The 17730-nt window shown below is 36.9% G+C and overlaps 1 protein-coding gene and 1 pseudogene across 1 annotated transcript; both read left to right on the top strand.

Annotated features, from left to right (window-relative positions):
* The window catches only part of LOC110308481 (lysophospholipid acyltransferase LPCAT4-like), a 39353-nt pseudogene extending 36850 nt beyond the window's left edge, over window positions 1–2503 (top strand).
* A 7203-nt stretch (window positions 2504–9706) lies between these two features.
* Window positions 9707–15559, top strand: LOC110308593 (prolactin-4A1). Its single transcript, XM_021181027.2, has 5 exons — window positions 9707–9740; window positions 10608–10783; window positions 12310–12414; window positions 13557–13736; window positions 15371–15559. Exons 1-5 carry the CDS (start codon window positions 9707–9709, stop codon window positions 15557–15559), a joined length of 684 nt encoding a protein of 227 aa, XP_021036686.1.
* Window positions 15560–17730: the final 2171 nt, after the last annotated feature.

Below are 17730 nucleotides of genomic sequence, written 5' to 3'. Positions count from 1 at the left end.
AGCAATTCACTCACTGGCTAGGACATCAGCCTAGGGTCACATTTATGGTGGGACATTTAGATGAGCCTAAGAAACGGACTGGAGCGTAAATGAGATTACTAGGATGCCAAAATATTAGTCGTTTTTAAAAAAGAATAAACAGAAAAAATGCAGCAATTGTGCTGGTCTTAAGGCAGAGTTCCTAGGAGAATACAAGTAGAGCAGGTCACAGGAAAGAAGAGGTACAATTGGGTTCCCAGAAATGTACAAAATGTAGCTGCTTTCGTGAATGTCAAACCTAGTAAAAAAAAATCTATGACAAAGATTCCCCCAAAATGTACTGATAGACAATGAGCATCAGTTACTGAGTATAGAGAAAGATCAGTTATAGTAACAAATGTTAGCATGTCATGGGTGAGCAATTGTCCTGCTTTAGATAATAGAATATACAACATTCTTTTCTCCACTGGAAGGAATTATGATGAGGGGTGGATTTGCTGCCGGGACTCATGGTGTATAGCAGAGTTGGAGACTCCTGTCTGTGCTGTGAAGTTTAGGATGAACTTGTGGTAAAACAGAAAATATTCAGCCATGGAGACTTTTAACCCAGCCCGAGGCCTGTTCAGCAGACATCTCTGACCAATGCAAAGGCAATGGCCACAGGGTAGCCTAGAGAGAATGGAGGCGGGCAGCATTCTGAAGCTACAGGAAATAATGCATCCTGTTTGCTCTGACCTAGGTCAGAGGATGTGAATTGTTCTCCACCCACCTATTGCAGGTGACAAAGCAAAAAGCCTCCCTGATAATGACAGTTCATTAGAGAGAGCTAAGTAAGGTGACGACGTCCATTTACCCTATTATACTCAACAATAAATAAAAAAGATAAACAATAGCTTTTCTTATTGGAACAATCTAACTTCATTATTTTAAATGCTAAATACTTATATCTGTCATATTCTGTACAACGCTTAGGGTCTGAGCTAGAGCAATAGAGAAGAAAGAGAAGAAAGGGAAACACAAGAGATACAGATGTGGCAGACAGAAGCCAAAGGCTCCCCAGTTGAATAGCTTTTTTAAAAGTCTGTTTAAAAAGTTCATATGGCGCCACTTATTTAAGAGAATAAACATTTTCTAAATGTGTTCTGCTCTGACAAGGGCCAGGGAGTAGGGCAGTACTCACTCCAACTTCTTCCACCATAAGCGAGGAAATTCCTGGACCCTGTGACCCCTGGATCCCACCTCCCAGGCCTCAACATTTCCATGAGTTACACCTCTGTGGCCTCAAGACAGAAGTTCTGCTTCTTGTGAATAATGCTGGCCCCAATCCAAGTGCTTCTCACTTTTATTGTCCTTTTGCCTCTTGCTTTTCACATGGCTCCAAGTAGCAGGTCTCACTAAGGGTCAGTTTCAGGAACCAATTACCTGATGGATGTATGGATGCCACAATGGGCTTCTTAGCCTGAGCCACCTACATTATTTTTTCCTGTGTGGCTTCCTCTGGATCTATACTCAGACCCAGAGGACCTCTTGTGTTGAAGGCTCTGTTCTGGCTGCTTCCCCTACTCAACTTTCTTTGATCTAATTCTTCTGAAAACCAAGCTGTGTGTCAAGCTGAGAATCTTTCTGTGCCTGTCATTGGAGCCCTTCTTTGATTCAGCAAGCCAGACTAATTTCCCTGAATGTCCCACCCTCTCAATGCCAGCAAGTCAAGTGTTTGAAGAGGTCCAAAGGCAGGTTACCTCAGGATGCAATTGGTCTCAGGCATTGTTTTTTTCTGAAGACACTTGTTTCAATGAGAAAGTTTAGCTGAAGTTGAAAGCAGGAGTCTTCATCAAATGAGTGCCTGTGCACCCTGTCCTCAGCTGATACCCCAACAATCTGGACACTACCAGCCCTGAGGAGAGTAAGGACTCAAAGTTCTCTGGTTCACAGTTTCTTGTCCCTGAAGTATCGTGGAAGTAGAGTTCCTTCCTGAATATTAGCCCAACCCCGAGGAGAGTAAGGGCTTCTACCCTTTCGTGCCAACAATGTCCAGAGAGTCATGGCACAGGCGCTGAGCATTTTGGCCACTGAATGTGAGTTTGTAGGGAGCATACCTGTGATGGCCATGGTGGGGCCAGCTGAAGGTAACATTGGAGTCCTATCCCTGGGAACTAGAAAAGATGTTACAGAAGGCTGAGTTGTACCCTACTGTATGGACATGGGGACAGAGCAAGGCTGAAATGGAATGATCAGCCAAGACATTTGGCTGGCAGCTATAGTTCTCAGATCCTTCTACAGTGGCTGGTGCCTTCTGTTACTTCCAACAGAATGCCAAGGGTTTTGTGGACTTCCAAAATGCACCCATTGCATTAGTATCCCTGGATGAGGGTAAGGAGTTTGGAAGACCTGCCTTGCCTGGTGTTTGGGCTCTTTGCTCAAGAGCAGGCAGAAGTAACTGGCCACCTGCTTCAGTACCATCCTGTACCTGTTTCTGAGTTTACCCTGTCCTATTGCCTTGACTTTGTATGCAGAGATCTGTTAAGCTGCCAAGGCCTCTCCCTTTGTCAATGTCTCTGTATGGAAATCATTTTAGAACCTACCTATACCAACACCCAACCCTCAAAATGCCTCCCAAATACCAAATGCCTTATGCACAACAAACCCTAGTCAATGGTACTGTACAAGCCTCCAAACAATACTATGGCTGAACACCTCAGTCACTCATGATTCCTCAGCTCAAACCCAGCCCTGCTCTAAGGACAGTGCCTTAACCACATCTCTGCTCCTCTTTGATTGGGGGAAGGGTGACTATTATTGTTTGTTTTCTAAGTGTATTTTAATTTTTGTTTGGTGATATTTTTGTAAAAGATGATTTTATGTGTAAATATATCTCTATTAAAAACTGAAGCTCAGAAAAAAAATTCTGAAGATACCAATACATAAAATCAAACACAAACTTAGTAGCTCTTGGTAGTGTTCCTGAATGTCAATAATAATTTTTTCTAAAATATAGTCAGAAAAATATTACATTTACAATAGCTCCAAAGTAAATGAAAATAACTAGGAATAAGTCAAACCAGGGTATGAAAGACTTAAGCTAAGAAAATTATAAGTTAATGCAGAAACAAATTAAAGAACAGACTAAAAATACTACAAGATGGGAAGAACTCCGTGTCCACAGATTAGCACAAGTGACACTGGGAACATGCTTGTTTTGTCAAGAATTATCTAAGTATTTCACGTAATCCTAGGATAATACGAATGACATGCTTTCCAGACCTAAAAAAAAAATAATCCCCAGAAGAACTGAAACCTTCTGAGTAGCCAAAGCAATCTTGACGTAAAGAACAAGATTGGATACATGATTATAATTAATTTGCATTTAAAAAATCACAATCTTAGTAACAAAAACTCGTGGTACTAGTACAAATTCAGACATGTAGAATATAGAAAACCCAGGAAGAAAATCATGTGTACACACACAAACTGTGTTTCAATATATATTCCAAAGCACACATTGGAGAAAGAGCTTTTCCAACAAGCAGCACTGTAGAATCTTTATCGAACACAGAAGAAAAAAAAATAAATGAACAAGAACAAAACATCCAGATCTGTCTCTTTCACCCTTAAAAAAACAAAACAAACAAACAAACAAAAAAAAAAAACCTAGGTTCAAAATACGTCAAAGACCTGAGTGTAAGACCTAAAACCAAGAGCTACAAGGTTAAAACATTTTTCACTCATGGACTATAATAGCAAGTCATACTATCATCTCCCCATCCACAGACAAATGGGATTAAATGAAATTTAAAAACTTCTTTACATCCAAAGAGAAATACTGTGCAGAGGGAAGATAAAAGTGTACAAGATGAGAGAAAATAGTTAGTAATATGTCTGACGTGAATATCTAGACACTCTACATAACTTTAAAAAACAAAACACAAAAATAATCATCCAATCAATTGTCCACATGAGTTATGTGAATATTTTTCAAAGATAAAAATAAATATTTGAAAAAATGTTTCCTCTAGAAAACAGGAAATTTAGAACTAAAATTTCTTTGGTATTCCCTCTCACCCAGTTCCAGAATGGCTGCAATTCAGAAAATGAAATGAGGGACCATGGTGACTAAGTGGTGGGAAGACAAGAAACAAGAACCATCACAAACTGAGGGTGGTCACATAAGTGATACAGCAAGTCATGAAATCACTGTGAATTATAGTGAAGAAGAAGCAGAAATTTCTTGAACGTTCTAACATCTGGGGCTGCTATATTACTCTCTCTCTGTTTCTGTCTGCCTGTCTCTGTCTCTCTGTCTCTGTCTGTCTCTCTGTCTCTGTCTCTGTCTCTTTCTCTCTCTCTCTCTCTCTCTCTCTCTCTCTCTCTCTCTCTCTGTGTGTGTGTGTGTGTGTGTGTGTGTGTGTGTGTGTGTGTGTGAATCTAGGTCAGCATATGCACAAGTTATTTTTGTCAATTTGACATAGATTAGAGACACCTGGGAAAAAGAAATATGAACTGAAATTTTCCCTCCATCTGACTGGTCGGTAGGCATGTCTTTGGGAGCATTTTCGAGAGTGTTAATTGATGAAGGAAGGCCTATGCTAGGGTGGGTGCTACTGCCCCTAGCAGATTGGCCTGGGCCATCTAAGCAAAATAGATCAACGGCACCCGGATAGCAAGGCAGTGACCAACAGACTCTGCTTCAAGCTCCTGCACTGAGCTGCTCACCTGCTCTCTTTCATTGATAGACCATAACTTAAAAATTACATAAGCCCCTTCCTTCTGCAAGTTGCTTTTGGCTGTGATGTTTATCACAGCAACAAAGAGGCAAACTAGGAAAGCATGCCACAGAGGTAATTATACATCCAACTTTATTGTTGTGCTGTTCCAATACAAAAGAAGCTGAGCCACCCTACCTGTCTATCAGCAAATAAACAAAAGAAGGAAAATGTGGTCTGTATACAAAATGGAATTCAATTCAGACAGACAGTAAGGAGTATATATTGGGGGCGGCGCTTATTGTCAATTCTCATAAAATTACTTAAAAGTGATTGCCAAATATGATTTAAATGAAAGGACTTTGAACTCTCAGTAGCTGCTATTAGGTACCTGAGAGCCTTTACAACTCTGAAGAGCGTTACTGATCATACTTTGGAAAGTCTGGCCATTCTGGTAAGGAGACATCTATTCCAGAGCAAATCTGCAGGACTGTAGACCTGCATTAGCTCTACTGACTTCCAGACCTCAGCCAGGTCTCTGGATTGTTGGGTGGTCACTGTGTCTGGATCCTGGAAATGACTACAGGAAGAAATCTCTGTCTGAGGTTGATGTCTGGTGCCTTGGAGCCTGGGGTAGGAAACAGACCCTTAGGCCTGTAACCATTGCTCAAGTCTTGGATCCTGATGCCATTGGAGCTCGCTGCTAGGAGCAGATGGTTCAGTATAAGGAGGTGATTCAACCTCACAAGAGACCAGCAAATCTGCTGTTTGATGGGTCAAGTGGTGGTAGCATCTGGGACTCTGAAGTCATAAAATCTTCCTTTCCCTTTGAGTTCCATGAATCTGTGATCTGCCCGTGGAACCATCAAATTTACTAAGAGGCAGCTATGCGCCATTAGATGACCTGGTGCATACATCTAACAATCAGAGAAGTGATAAAGTTATCCTCAGTTTCCGCTGTTACGTCAATCTTTGTGGGCCTTCTGCTCCTTTTCAGTCTGATTCACCATGAGGCCCCCAGTCAAACCTGGAGCATTTACGTAAGCTAGGCTTATGTAATGTTTAGGCAGAATCTTTTTTGCCCTTGGGATTTCAGTTTCCTGTTGATTTGTCATAGAGTCCAATATCCGGGGTAAAACCCGTCATCTAAATGGATTGACATTTGATTATAGAAGGCTATCATGGCTCTCAGCGCTGCAAACTGAGCTGCATTCCCAGCCTTACATAGCAATCTTAAATGCGAACACAACAAAGTAGACACTCACAACCCAAGAAAGAAGACTTTACAGTGCTGAAAGAAACTCAGGAGTGTCTCTGTAATTGTAGCATGGGAATGGAAAAGTCACTTTGAGAAACTAACGGGGAAAAATAGCAGATATGATCCTAAGGGTCAGACTCAAACATGACCTCAGTCTCACAGTTAGGACTGAAAAGGAAAAGGCTATGGCAAAATCACCACCAATAAACAATATAACTAAACATAGTTCAAAGTCCAACAAGATTAAATGTTCTGAAGCTTCACTGAATCCGCCTTAATTGTTGTAAGCAAGGGCACAATGAAACTACCCAACTGAACCACTCCATGAGTAGAAAGAAAAGTTTACTGGAATGAACAATCTCTCTCTCTCTCTCTCTCTCTCTCTTGCTTTCTCCCTCCCTCCTTCTCAGAGAACAGAAGCCAACAATTTATCAAATTGACAGGATATTTGCCAGGGTGAAGATCTCTTAGCTGACACAGACTCTATCTATCACTCAAAATGGGTAAAGGAACATGTTTCTTTGGGAGTATGTGTGGAGATTTTCACCCTCACAGGTAATGTGCAGTAGTTGGTCACATTGCATTAACACCTAGAAAGGAAATCATGGCAAATATTTTAGTTTCATTTGCCTTCTCCTTTTAATTTGGTGTTGGGTTCTAGTCCTTGGAATAATGCCACTAACATTTAACATTAGTCTTCCCACCTCAGGTAACCCTGTCTAGAATTCTACTCACAGACATGCTTTGAGGTTTGTCTCCAAAATTATTAGAGATTTCTGTCATGTTGACAATCAGGTACTATTACAACTCTAACCACTATCAACTTGACATAAATCTACATGACTTTCCATCCTTTCTTCTTACTGCTTATAACTATCTTATATAAATTGTTTTCCGTCCATCAGTTATAGCCTTCATAGATTTCAACACTCTCAACACTGTTATGAATCTCAATGCTATCCTTTAACTGTAAGAAACTATAAAATAAAATAAAATAAAATAAAATAAAATAAAATAAAATAAAATAAAAAAAAATAGAATAACACAGACGACACATTCCTCTTCAAAAAAGAGCTATAGTGGCATAGCAAGAATTGATCAAGTCAGAGAACAAATTGGATAATTATACAGTTCAAGGGCTAGTAACTGATGCTACTGATAAAAATCATTTGAACTCTGAAGAGTTTGGGGAGCTCTTCCTATCTACCTCTGCTGCTTGCAATATGCATAGTCACTGTCTTAGGCCAGCTTACCTCCATATCCATAGTCTTTCTCCATGGTCCGGTCATCTCTACTATTGTGGGGTCTCCTTTGCAACTGAGGTGCACTTCCACAGCTTCACACAATCATCTTTCTTCAGGACATTCTTCTTTGATGGTCACCTAGATTGCCTCTATCACTTTGCTACTATAAAAGGTGATTTCATGAACACTGATGCACAAGTATGTCTGTAATTTGGAGTCTTTTCCACAAATCCCCTAACAGGGTCATTTATATCTCTAATTTAGTTTCTTGGATGAGATTCAATATGATTTCCTCAGGAGCTAGAATAGTTTATGTTCCTACCAATAGTGTATAATTGTTACATTTTACTCAAATTTTTGCCAGCATTTGCTGAATTTTCTTGATGATTGCAATTCTGACTGCAAAGAGAAAGAACCTGATATAAGTTTTTGTTTTTGTTCTTTTTTGTTTTGGTTTGGGGTTTTTTTTTTGTTGTTATTGTTCTGTTTTGTTCTTTGTTTTTTGAGACAGGTTTTCTCTACATAACCCTGGATGTCCTGAAATTTAATCTCTAGACCAGGATGGCCTCAAACTCAGAAATCTGTCTGCCTCTGCCTCCCAAGTGCTGGGATTAAAGCCTACACCACCACATACAGGCCTAATATAGTTTTAATTTGCATATTTCAGTAGATTTGTGATACTGAACATTTCCTTATGTGTTTACTGGATATTTAATATTCATCACTTGAGAACTATTTTCTCATTCCAATAGTCTATTAACATATAAGGCTGCTTATAAAACGAGATTTTTATGGTTTGATAGAATCTGATAGGTTTAGGAATTGATGCTAGGTATCAAATATCTTGAATCTCTTTGCGACATAAGTACACCCTTTCTATTCAGGAAAGAAGCTGAGATTTTTTAATATACATATGAATATATAAATACTTTAAAAATCAGTACTTAATTAATGATCATTTTAGTGACCCTTTGATATCTACCATAATTTTATGCTCCACACATTACTATATGGTGATAATGAAAAAAACTTATTTATTCTACAGAGTAAAATATATATGGATTTGGAAAGCACTTATTTATTGTATAAGACAATGGGAAACCAGCACACTCTAGTATAATTTGGAAATATAATATGACTAAAATTGAAAAATGAAAATTTTAATCTGGTTTGAATAAATAGAGGACTATTAAAGTAGTTTAAAAGAAAAGAAAGATTATGCAAGAAACTGCAAAAGATACCATTGAGCTCATATTCTGTTGGTTATCTACTTCAACGCATGCAGCCTACTCTTAAGAGTAGTTCATTTCTCTAATGAGACACCCTTAGAAGAAGTAAATTTTCGTTTGCAAGTGGTTATGCATTGTATACTAACATCCAGTATTGCATAGATATGGAAATTCAGTTAGAGGATCAGAAATGATAGCAGACATGGTAGAGAGACGTACTCCCACAAGGCATAAACTTACTGAAAAATCCCAGCAGGGAGTGGTTGGCTTCCTCCATCACTCCATACAGGCTGCTGTAACTTATGCTAGATTATGACAGAAATAAAAGGTTAGAGGTTAATGTTAAACATACATGACTATGGAGTGGGAAAAAAAAAACCTGAGACTGAGCTGGAGGTCCTGCTATAATGTCTGAATTTCATGATGCCAGATAGCTACTCAGCCTGATACTTGGGTCAAGTATCTTAAAGGGCCTAATCTACCACTTACTGACATAACTCATACAAAATATGACCTTTGACTCAACAGTAATGTAGCTGTAATGTAAAGAGTCAACTACTTTCTGGATGTAGTTAAATCTAGGTGTATAGGAGGAATTGATGTTTTCTCCAGCCACTACAATGGCTGAAAAATCCAACAAGGGATGCACTAGGTTCAAATAGGAAGGCTATTACAGTTGTTTCACTAAACAGATATAATGCACTCATTAAATTATGTTATTAATGAATTTTGCAACTAAATATTCTCCTTGCACCCTAGTATAGAGAGGTAAGCACTGTTGCATAGATATTGGCAAATACTCTTAAAGATTAAATTATTGAAAATATGGTTCTTGTCTGATATTCAAATGGTAGGAAACTGATAAAATACATATATCATACCACTAAAGTCTGGGAATATTACAGAATTGCTGTAACTATAGAAAAATCTAATATATATATATATATATATATATATATATATATATATATATATAAAAATTCTTCCTGTGTTTAATCTTTAATATAATTTCTACTTCAACCATTGTCATGAAATAGGCAAAGGAATCCACATATAACTAGGTCTGTGGAAACATTGATGACACCGTTACAGTTACAATACCCTGAGGGTGTACAGTCACAGGACTCTCATTTGGGATTCTGGAATTCTAGATACCCTTCCCCCAGTTCCCTAGTAGTGTATGGCCCGAAGGTGGTATGATAGAGTATATAGGAGGTGGAAAGTTAACTGAAGGCAAGCCTCAACTGAAGAAGCTATCCTCCTTGGGTATCCAAGCTGCAGTGAGACCTCTCAGAGATGCATCTGTCTTTGACTCCGCAATGGTCCTCCTGTAAGTATTGCTATTACTCATGTCCTCCTAGATAATATTAAGAAATGCATTGTTTTACCAAGCTCAGTATGAATGGCCCGTGCTTCTAATGTCATTGGTACCCTATCTGGGAAGAGTTACCCTTTTTTGTTTTTCACGGATTACCTGAAGTAAGGGAACATAGTTCTGAGAAAGTTTTTCTTAATTACTCTAAAATGCTGCTGCACAGTAAACTCCGAGTCCAGTAGTTTTTAAAGAGGAGTTTTCTTTCTCCTTAGAAAACACATATCAATGTCTTGAGATGTTTTGGGTCCTCTTAGTTGTGTGAGTAAGAAAACCAAAGTGTTTCTAGTACATAGTGAGTGGAAACCAGGAATGTTTCTGCACAACCCCCTGGCAAAGAACAGTTACAAATCAAGGTATAATTAAAAATTCAAAATTGCAGAAATGAAGATTTTTTTAAATGAGAGCATAAAGAGTCTATTGGTAATATTCTTTCCAGGGACAGTCACTTCTATAAACTGATAGATACTGATATACTGAGCATCACCAGAAACCATCAAGACATTAGCCTACCTGGAGAGAAAGACTAGCTCATCCTGGATCAGATTTAAGTTAAGGTAGAAAGTAATGTTTGGAAAAATATAAAATCATTCTTAAGAGTAATAGAAAGATGCAGGAAGTGTTCTATTTTCCTTGAAAACTATAAACCTGTGCAGGTATAATTATTTAGCTAAATCTAAAACACAGAAAAAGTTATCCCTCCACACAGACCAAAAAAGTATTAATTTGTAAAAGGTACAGAGGACATCTTATGCTTTCCTAGACAGGGTGACTGTTGAGAGCCTCATAGGAAAATGCTTTAGCATGGCTACTCTTCTTTAACAGGGACAGTACTCTTGCTGCTAGTGTCCAACCTGCTTCTGTGGGAGAACACAGCTTCTGCTATGAGTACTAAAAGGTTGAATGTCTACAACTACACAACCTTTGGGAACACGTGGAATCAGGCAATCAAGTTATCCCAGAGCATGAATCACCGAATTTCAGAACTGTCCACTCACTTTGTAAGTACCCTTACTCGTCTCTAGAGTTCTTACAGTCGTTTATCATGCCAACCAAGCTGACAGGGGAAAAGCATCAGGAGTCAATTTCAACATAGTGTACTTTTATACGGAGAACCTGAAGCTATGAAAATATGAAATGGAAGAACAGAAAACTTTGATGAAATTCCAAATATATGCTAAGACTCTAATGGCCTTTTTCTCGATAATTTAACTTTTACTTTAATTGACTCTTGTAACATAAGAGTATAAGGCTGAGGAAATGCTTTGGTTTTCTATTCCTTTCTAGAGGAGACATAAGTCCTTTGGTATCCCTCATTAGGACACTATAAAAATCCAATAAAGAAGAACTGTTTCACAGGGGGATTGAATAGAATTAAAGAGACTAAGAAAAAAATGAGGAAGGAAGAAAAATAAGCAAGTAACTATAGAAATCCCCAAATGCTAAGAACTACCACTGAACTAATTCCAAGACATGAGCTTAGAGTGGTAGATCTAGTTTAGAGCTGAAAACAGATCCTCTACTCATGGTGAAAATCATTTAAGGCAATATGCCCTCTATTTTAGAATTGTATAAGAGGCAACCATAGATAGGTACTTTAGTACATCAATTAGCATTTAAGAATGTGGCTCAAAGTTTACTATAAACATATATTTCTATCATATATATTTTAGAATAGTTTAAGTGGCAACCATAGATAGGGACTTTAGTATATCAATTAGCATTTAAGAATGTCGCTCAAAGTTTACTATAAATATATATTTCTATTATATATTATATTCACTAGTTTTTCTAGAGCTTCATAATTCTCCAAGCAGCCCTTTTAATCTATCACAAATTTTTCTCAGCAGGAGTTTTGATGACAATTTGTTAAGTAAGTACACTGAAGTCATTGTAGTAATTAAATAAGGACATATTGGTTAATGTTTACACAAGTAATATTTTGTCTATTTTTAGCTGACTCATTGTTTAATATTTCCTATTGTAATGTACTCGGTATTTTAGAATTCACTTTGCCATGACACAAGAATACTGTGAATTTATGGCCATCTTTGGTACAGGACAGCTGTGTAGATGCAGACGGTTTGATAAAGAAGCTCCACTCAGAGGATGCCTGGCTAAGGAAGCATCAATTTGGATCAAAAAGAAATTTTTTTAAATAAAAATAAAAATATACAAGAACTTTGGCAAGGGCACAAATACTAGTCAAATATTACCATACTACAACACTTATTTTTGTACTTCTGTAGTTTTTAGTGTCTGCTTGCCAAATCGAAATTTTTAGCAAAGGTGAGAGTAGCAAGGAGGAAAAGAGGCTGACAGATTAAGAAACTGGAGCAGTCAAAAATGAGACAACGATTAAAATGTAAAGGAGTAAATTAAAATGTTACTTGTCTAATTCCTTATCTTCTTTTTTAATGCTGTTTAACTTTATAATTTCATATCAATCAAATACATTAATGCCCAGGTCATTATTAAAGTTACTTGGTTTAGAAATGACAACTAATTGAGTACTTCATCATTTCAGAAAGTATTTTATGCCCAAGGCCGAGGATTTGAGAAGAGGACCACCAGATGCCACACTTCTTCCCTCTCTAGTCCAGAAAACAAAGAGCAAGCCCAAAAGATCCAAGTGAGTTCTCACCCTGAACTTGTTATCAAAACAGCAACATCACCTCAGTGGCTTTGTCATGCACTTATATTATTTTTATTATACTAATAATTTTTTATTATACTATATACTATACTATACTATACTATATTTATTATACTATAGCATAATAGTAGGTGGCTATCATACTGGCAGAAAAATAGATAAGGACTATGAAATCAAAAACAATCATTGAAAAATAAGCATAAAATCATTTTTATGTAACTATACATTCAGAAAAGCCATTTTACCAATCCCTTGCCCATGAAATCATACTTACTATTCTGTCAGTATGTCCTATGTGAGCCAAATCTGAACCCACAAATATGTGCTGATGTATATACAAATGAAGCACTAATAGAGTTGTGTTCATCATATGTTACATTGGATCCTGTGTTGGCAGAATTTAACACTACTGAACACTGTCTGTTCTTGACATTGATGTCTCCTCTGGATCTTCTTCTGTTTCTTGATATAAGTGCCCATTCCACTAAGATCTCTCTTAGACATTTACCTATGTCATTATTGGAAGCCTAGAAGTCATTTGAAGAAAGGAGTCCTGTAAAATGCAATATTATGTCCCACAAGATAAAAGTTACCCCTATTGTGTTGAGGAGGTTATATGTGATGCTGATTCTAACTAATAATGGTTATTAACGCTCACTTGAGTTTTCTTCCATGAAGTGATTAACAATAAGGATTATCACATATCCAAAATGCCCCCACAGATATAATCAACTTTCTTGTTTTCCTTAATGTTATCAGAATTTTGTATGTCTACATTCTTAGTTATAAAAATAATAGCAATAAATAATAATAGTTAATAATAATAATATAAAGTAAAAATGGAAGTTGAGGAAGAAATGACAATTGTTCGGAGTTCACTAGAATTTTCACTAGAAAATTCATAAAATATCCTTCTAATATTTCTGAGTTTAATTGTGCAAAAATTCTATAACATGAGGTCAGTGGCCATCAAATCTGTGACACCAAAATAATGTTCTCAACATGTATATGAATGACCAAGTGGGAGCCTATTTCAACTACATGCGTGAAATCTGCCTGTATTTAATACTATTGCACTTCCTTTACTCTAACGTAATTGTTCAATTGTGGTTGCTTAGCTGGAAGTACTGCTGGGGTTGGCACACAGTCTACTGCAAGCCTGGGTCAACCCTCTGTACCATCTGTGGGCTGAAATGGGTGAAAGACTGGGATCCACTCCTCCTATCCTCACCAAAGCCTTGGAGGTTAAGACCTTAAACAGAAATCTCCTGGAGACCATAGAGAGGATTGCCTTCAAGGTAAACAGCTTCCTGACTTTCTCTGTGCTTTTCACACATAAATACGGTAACCCGGGTGTCTTAGTTTAGGTTTCATTGCTGTGACAAAAAACTTTGACCAAGGCAACTTTTCTAAAGGAAAATATTTAACTGGGCCTGACTTACAGTTTCAAAAATTCAGTTCATCATCTTGATGTCAGGAAGCATAGCCACATGAGGGCAGATATGCTGCTGGAGGGGACAAGCATTCTACATCTTGATCTAATGGTAACCTGGAAAGACTTCCCCTGTAGGTAGTCAGGAGGAGAGTCTCATTCCACACTGGGAAGACCCTCATCCCTGCAGTGACCCACTTTCCCCAACAAAGCCACACCTATTCCAACAGGGCAGTGAGGCAGTTAGTAATTTGATATAAATTGATATCAAATTGATACGTAATACTGCCACTTCCTGGGCCACACATACTCAAGTCACCACATTGGGCAATGGCAAACAAATCTCAAAACACTTACACTTGCAACAACAACAACAACAAAAAGTGGGAAGAAGGATATATCCAACTAAGCCAATATCTTCTCTCCTAATATGAACAACACCCAACCTTCTCAAAGGTACCTTACTTCCCAGGAAATCTCCATAGTAAACAGCTGCTCCCCACACTGATTTGAAAAGCACTTTTCTGGAAAGAAAAACAAATGTGTAACTATCCCATTAGATTTTATTACACTCAAGGTTGGATTATCTACATCTTAATACACTAATTCCAATCTTCATTGGGTATAAGTGTTTGTCCAAATACACTATATGAGTCACTTATTTTTGTAGAAACGAATATTAGTGGGGTATCTGAATCTAACATAAAGACAGATCAGGGACAATCATGAAGATCTGTAAAGTTCAGTAATTAACAGAATTTATGCTAGCCCTTCTATTTCCTTGGTATCAAATTACTAATTGCCCACCTGTCTGCTCCTGTGCGTTGTGAGACTTTTTCTATGGAAACACATGACAAACAAGTCTCTTCACTCCAGAAAGAAAACACATGACAGACCAATATAGCAACTGCACTGAAGTCCAGTTTGGTGAAACAATGAGTTTTTAATGGAGTTCTAACACAAACATGGCTGACAGTTACTTGCAAGAGAAGGGATGAGTCAAAAGCAGCAGTATTAAAGAAAAATTCAACCCCAACACCCAACAGAGGTGACAATCATGAAATCTAAACCCTTAGAGCTCACTGCACAATTTGCAGGAAGCATGAGAGGTCTGCGAGACTTGTAAAGCTGGAAGGAGCCTCATGAATTTTCCAAGATTCTCCTTTCAAGACATGAAACTGTGTTTATTTCTTTAAGTCCTTTGAACCTGCTCCTCCATCTTTGGAGCAATGGTTGATTGAAAACAAATTATACAATATCCCAGAAAAACAAACTTCAGTGGGCATCAATTTCACACCACAAAATATATTAAACTGCCCCATTTTTAGTTTTAAATGGCTAACATATTTTAAGTACTCTGTTTCAGGTAAACGAAAATCCCTGGGTTTGGCTAAAGGTTGACAATACTAACTTCTCACAAAATTGAATTTAATATATAGAAGAAATAGGATCTCAAGCCCACATCTATAATTAATACTTAACTATTATTTTGATGATTAGGGTAATTTTGAAATCAACGAAAACAGGAACTATACTGCCTGGTCTGAATTGGAACTCTTGCAGTCACCCAATAGAGACACAAGATACTTTGCTTTTCATAACCTGTTTCACTGCCTGAAAAAAGATTCAAGCTCTGTGGAAATGTATCTGAAGCTTCTGAAGTGCCGACTGATCCAAAGAAACTGCTAAAACCACATAATATCCTTCTGTTCTGAGCGATGGCTCTCGACAATGCACTTGTGTAAAGTACATGAGGATAATGGCTCTGTTCTTTCAAAGTAAAAAAATAAAATGAAAAATCTGAACAAAGTGTCTTAAGATATCTTTTGTTGGTTTAATAAAAAGTCCACTAGAATATTGATGAGTTCTTATCAAAAATGCACAGATATCAGAAGCTACCCTGGCAAATGATGTCCTTTTCAACATAAGTTTAGAATCACAAAATATTATATGAGTGACATTGTTAGAAGCAATTAATGATATTGCTATGAATCAGCCCATCAATATTCTATAAGTATGGTGCTGTTGAGCCACATTTTGAAAGATGGCCACTCTCTGATACTTGTGGTATATCCACAGACAGCAGAATTAAATTTTTCAAAACATCTGAGGCAAGAGGATATCAAAATGAAATGTATCTTGGTTTCACCACCACTGTCTTTAATCTCAATCCTCGGAATTCTTGTCTGTGTTTTTTAACCTTCTTAGACATAAAACAAGTGGTCTATACACTCTTGGTCTAAACAGTGCTCTTAGTTGCAACTTTATCTCAAGGTTAGAAAAGCTAGCGTGATCAGTTCCTATAATGTTTCTTCTACTTCCTTTTCCAAGTTTTCTTCCTTTTCTTTTTGTGCTTTGGATCCTCTCTAGCTCAGATTTTTAAAGATAGTGTGCTTGTCAGTTGGTTTTATGACACATGTCATGCATGAATTTTGCAAGGATTCCTAGACAATGGGAGCCAGTGCAGCCAACGTTCTCATCTGTACCTCATCGATACAAGCAAACTGCCAACCAACTCTAACATATTCTAACCTTCTTTCTCTAAACAGCAGGAAAATATATTTAAATTCAATCAAAGTTTATATATGAGACATTTTCTGTTAATACTGCAAAATGCTACTCTGCTTCCAGAGTAGATTCCTCCATAAATTTGTGCATATGTCTAACACAAAGCATGGTATTTAAAGGGGTAGAGATTTACCAGTGAAACACCCTTTAATTTTGTAAAATATGTTCATTCAAAGTAAAAATTTTAAAATGTAAGTGGTCTTTGAAGGGTAAATGCTCAAAGCCCTCTACCATTTAATGACATTTAGCAGTTTTAAACTCTATAGTTTCTTGACAAGCTGTGGAGAGCTATAGACATTGTAGAAGAGCTGATAAAGAGTAGCTTAAAATATCCTTAATACAATAACTACTCTTTAATTAGTTTATTTCCGATTTCTCTGATAAAATACCATGAAAAGAACACACTTTAAAAAAAGGAGGGTATGTTTTGTCTTTCAAAAAGAGACAGATAGATTCCATCATGACAGGAAAGGAGGGTATGAAAGTAGAGCCATAGAACTGCCTGATCACATTTTCATCCTCACACAGAGAACAAACAGAGGGAGAAAAAGAGAATCCAGCCTATAAACCCTCAAAACCTGCTTCCATCAAGGATTCACACTCCTACAGGCTCCATAACCTTCTCAAACACTGCCATTAACTAGGGACCAAGTGGTCAAGCACATGGGTCTATAAGGGGAATTTCCCACTTAAATCACCATAATTATTTCTTATCAGAAAACACAATACAAATAGCATCAGACATAATTAATGTATTGTAATTTCAGGTATGCAATGATTATATATATGTATGTGTATATATATATATATGTATATATGTATATATGTATATATGTATATATATATATATATATATATATATTTATATATTCCAGCAAGCAAACAGATTCAAAGAAACAAATCACATGACCACTCAGTAGATACTGAAGGTATCTAAAAGGTAACTTTCAACATTACTTCCTAAAATACAAATAAAATAAATGGAAAATTAGAGAAAAATAAATATAAAAAGAACATACCTCAACATAAAAGAGGCTGTATCTGAGAAATATATACCAGGTAAATGAGAGCAAATTATACTTTCTCAAAATCTTGAAGAAAATCATGGTGTACATTTTCTCAAATTTTATTTAGTATAATGCTTGAAGTCTCTGACAAAGCATTACGACAAGAGAAATATGAAATGTTAATGATCAATAGATCTCTGAAATGACAAAACCTTATCATAATCATCAATCTTACTACTGTGCAGTTAATTTAGGTTCAAATTATCTTATTGAAAATATTTTCTA

The sequence above is a fragment of the Mus caroli genome, unplaced genomic scaffold (genome assembly GCF_978045245.1).
Source record: "Mus caroli unplaced genomic scaffold, Mus_caroli_1 scaffold_15, whole genome shotgun sequence".
NCBI classification, from domain to species: domain Eukaryota; kingdom Metazoa; phylum Chordata; class Mammalia; order Rodentia; family Muridae; genus Mus; species Mus caroli.
This window is presented reverse-complemented; position numbering and strand designations above follow the sequence as displayed.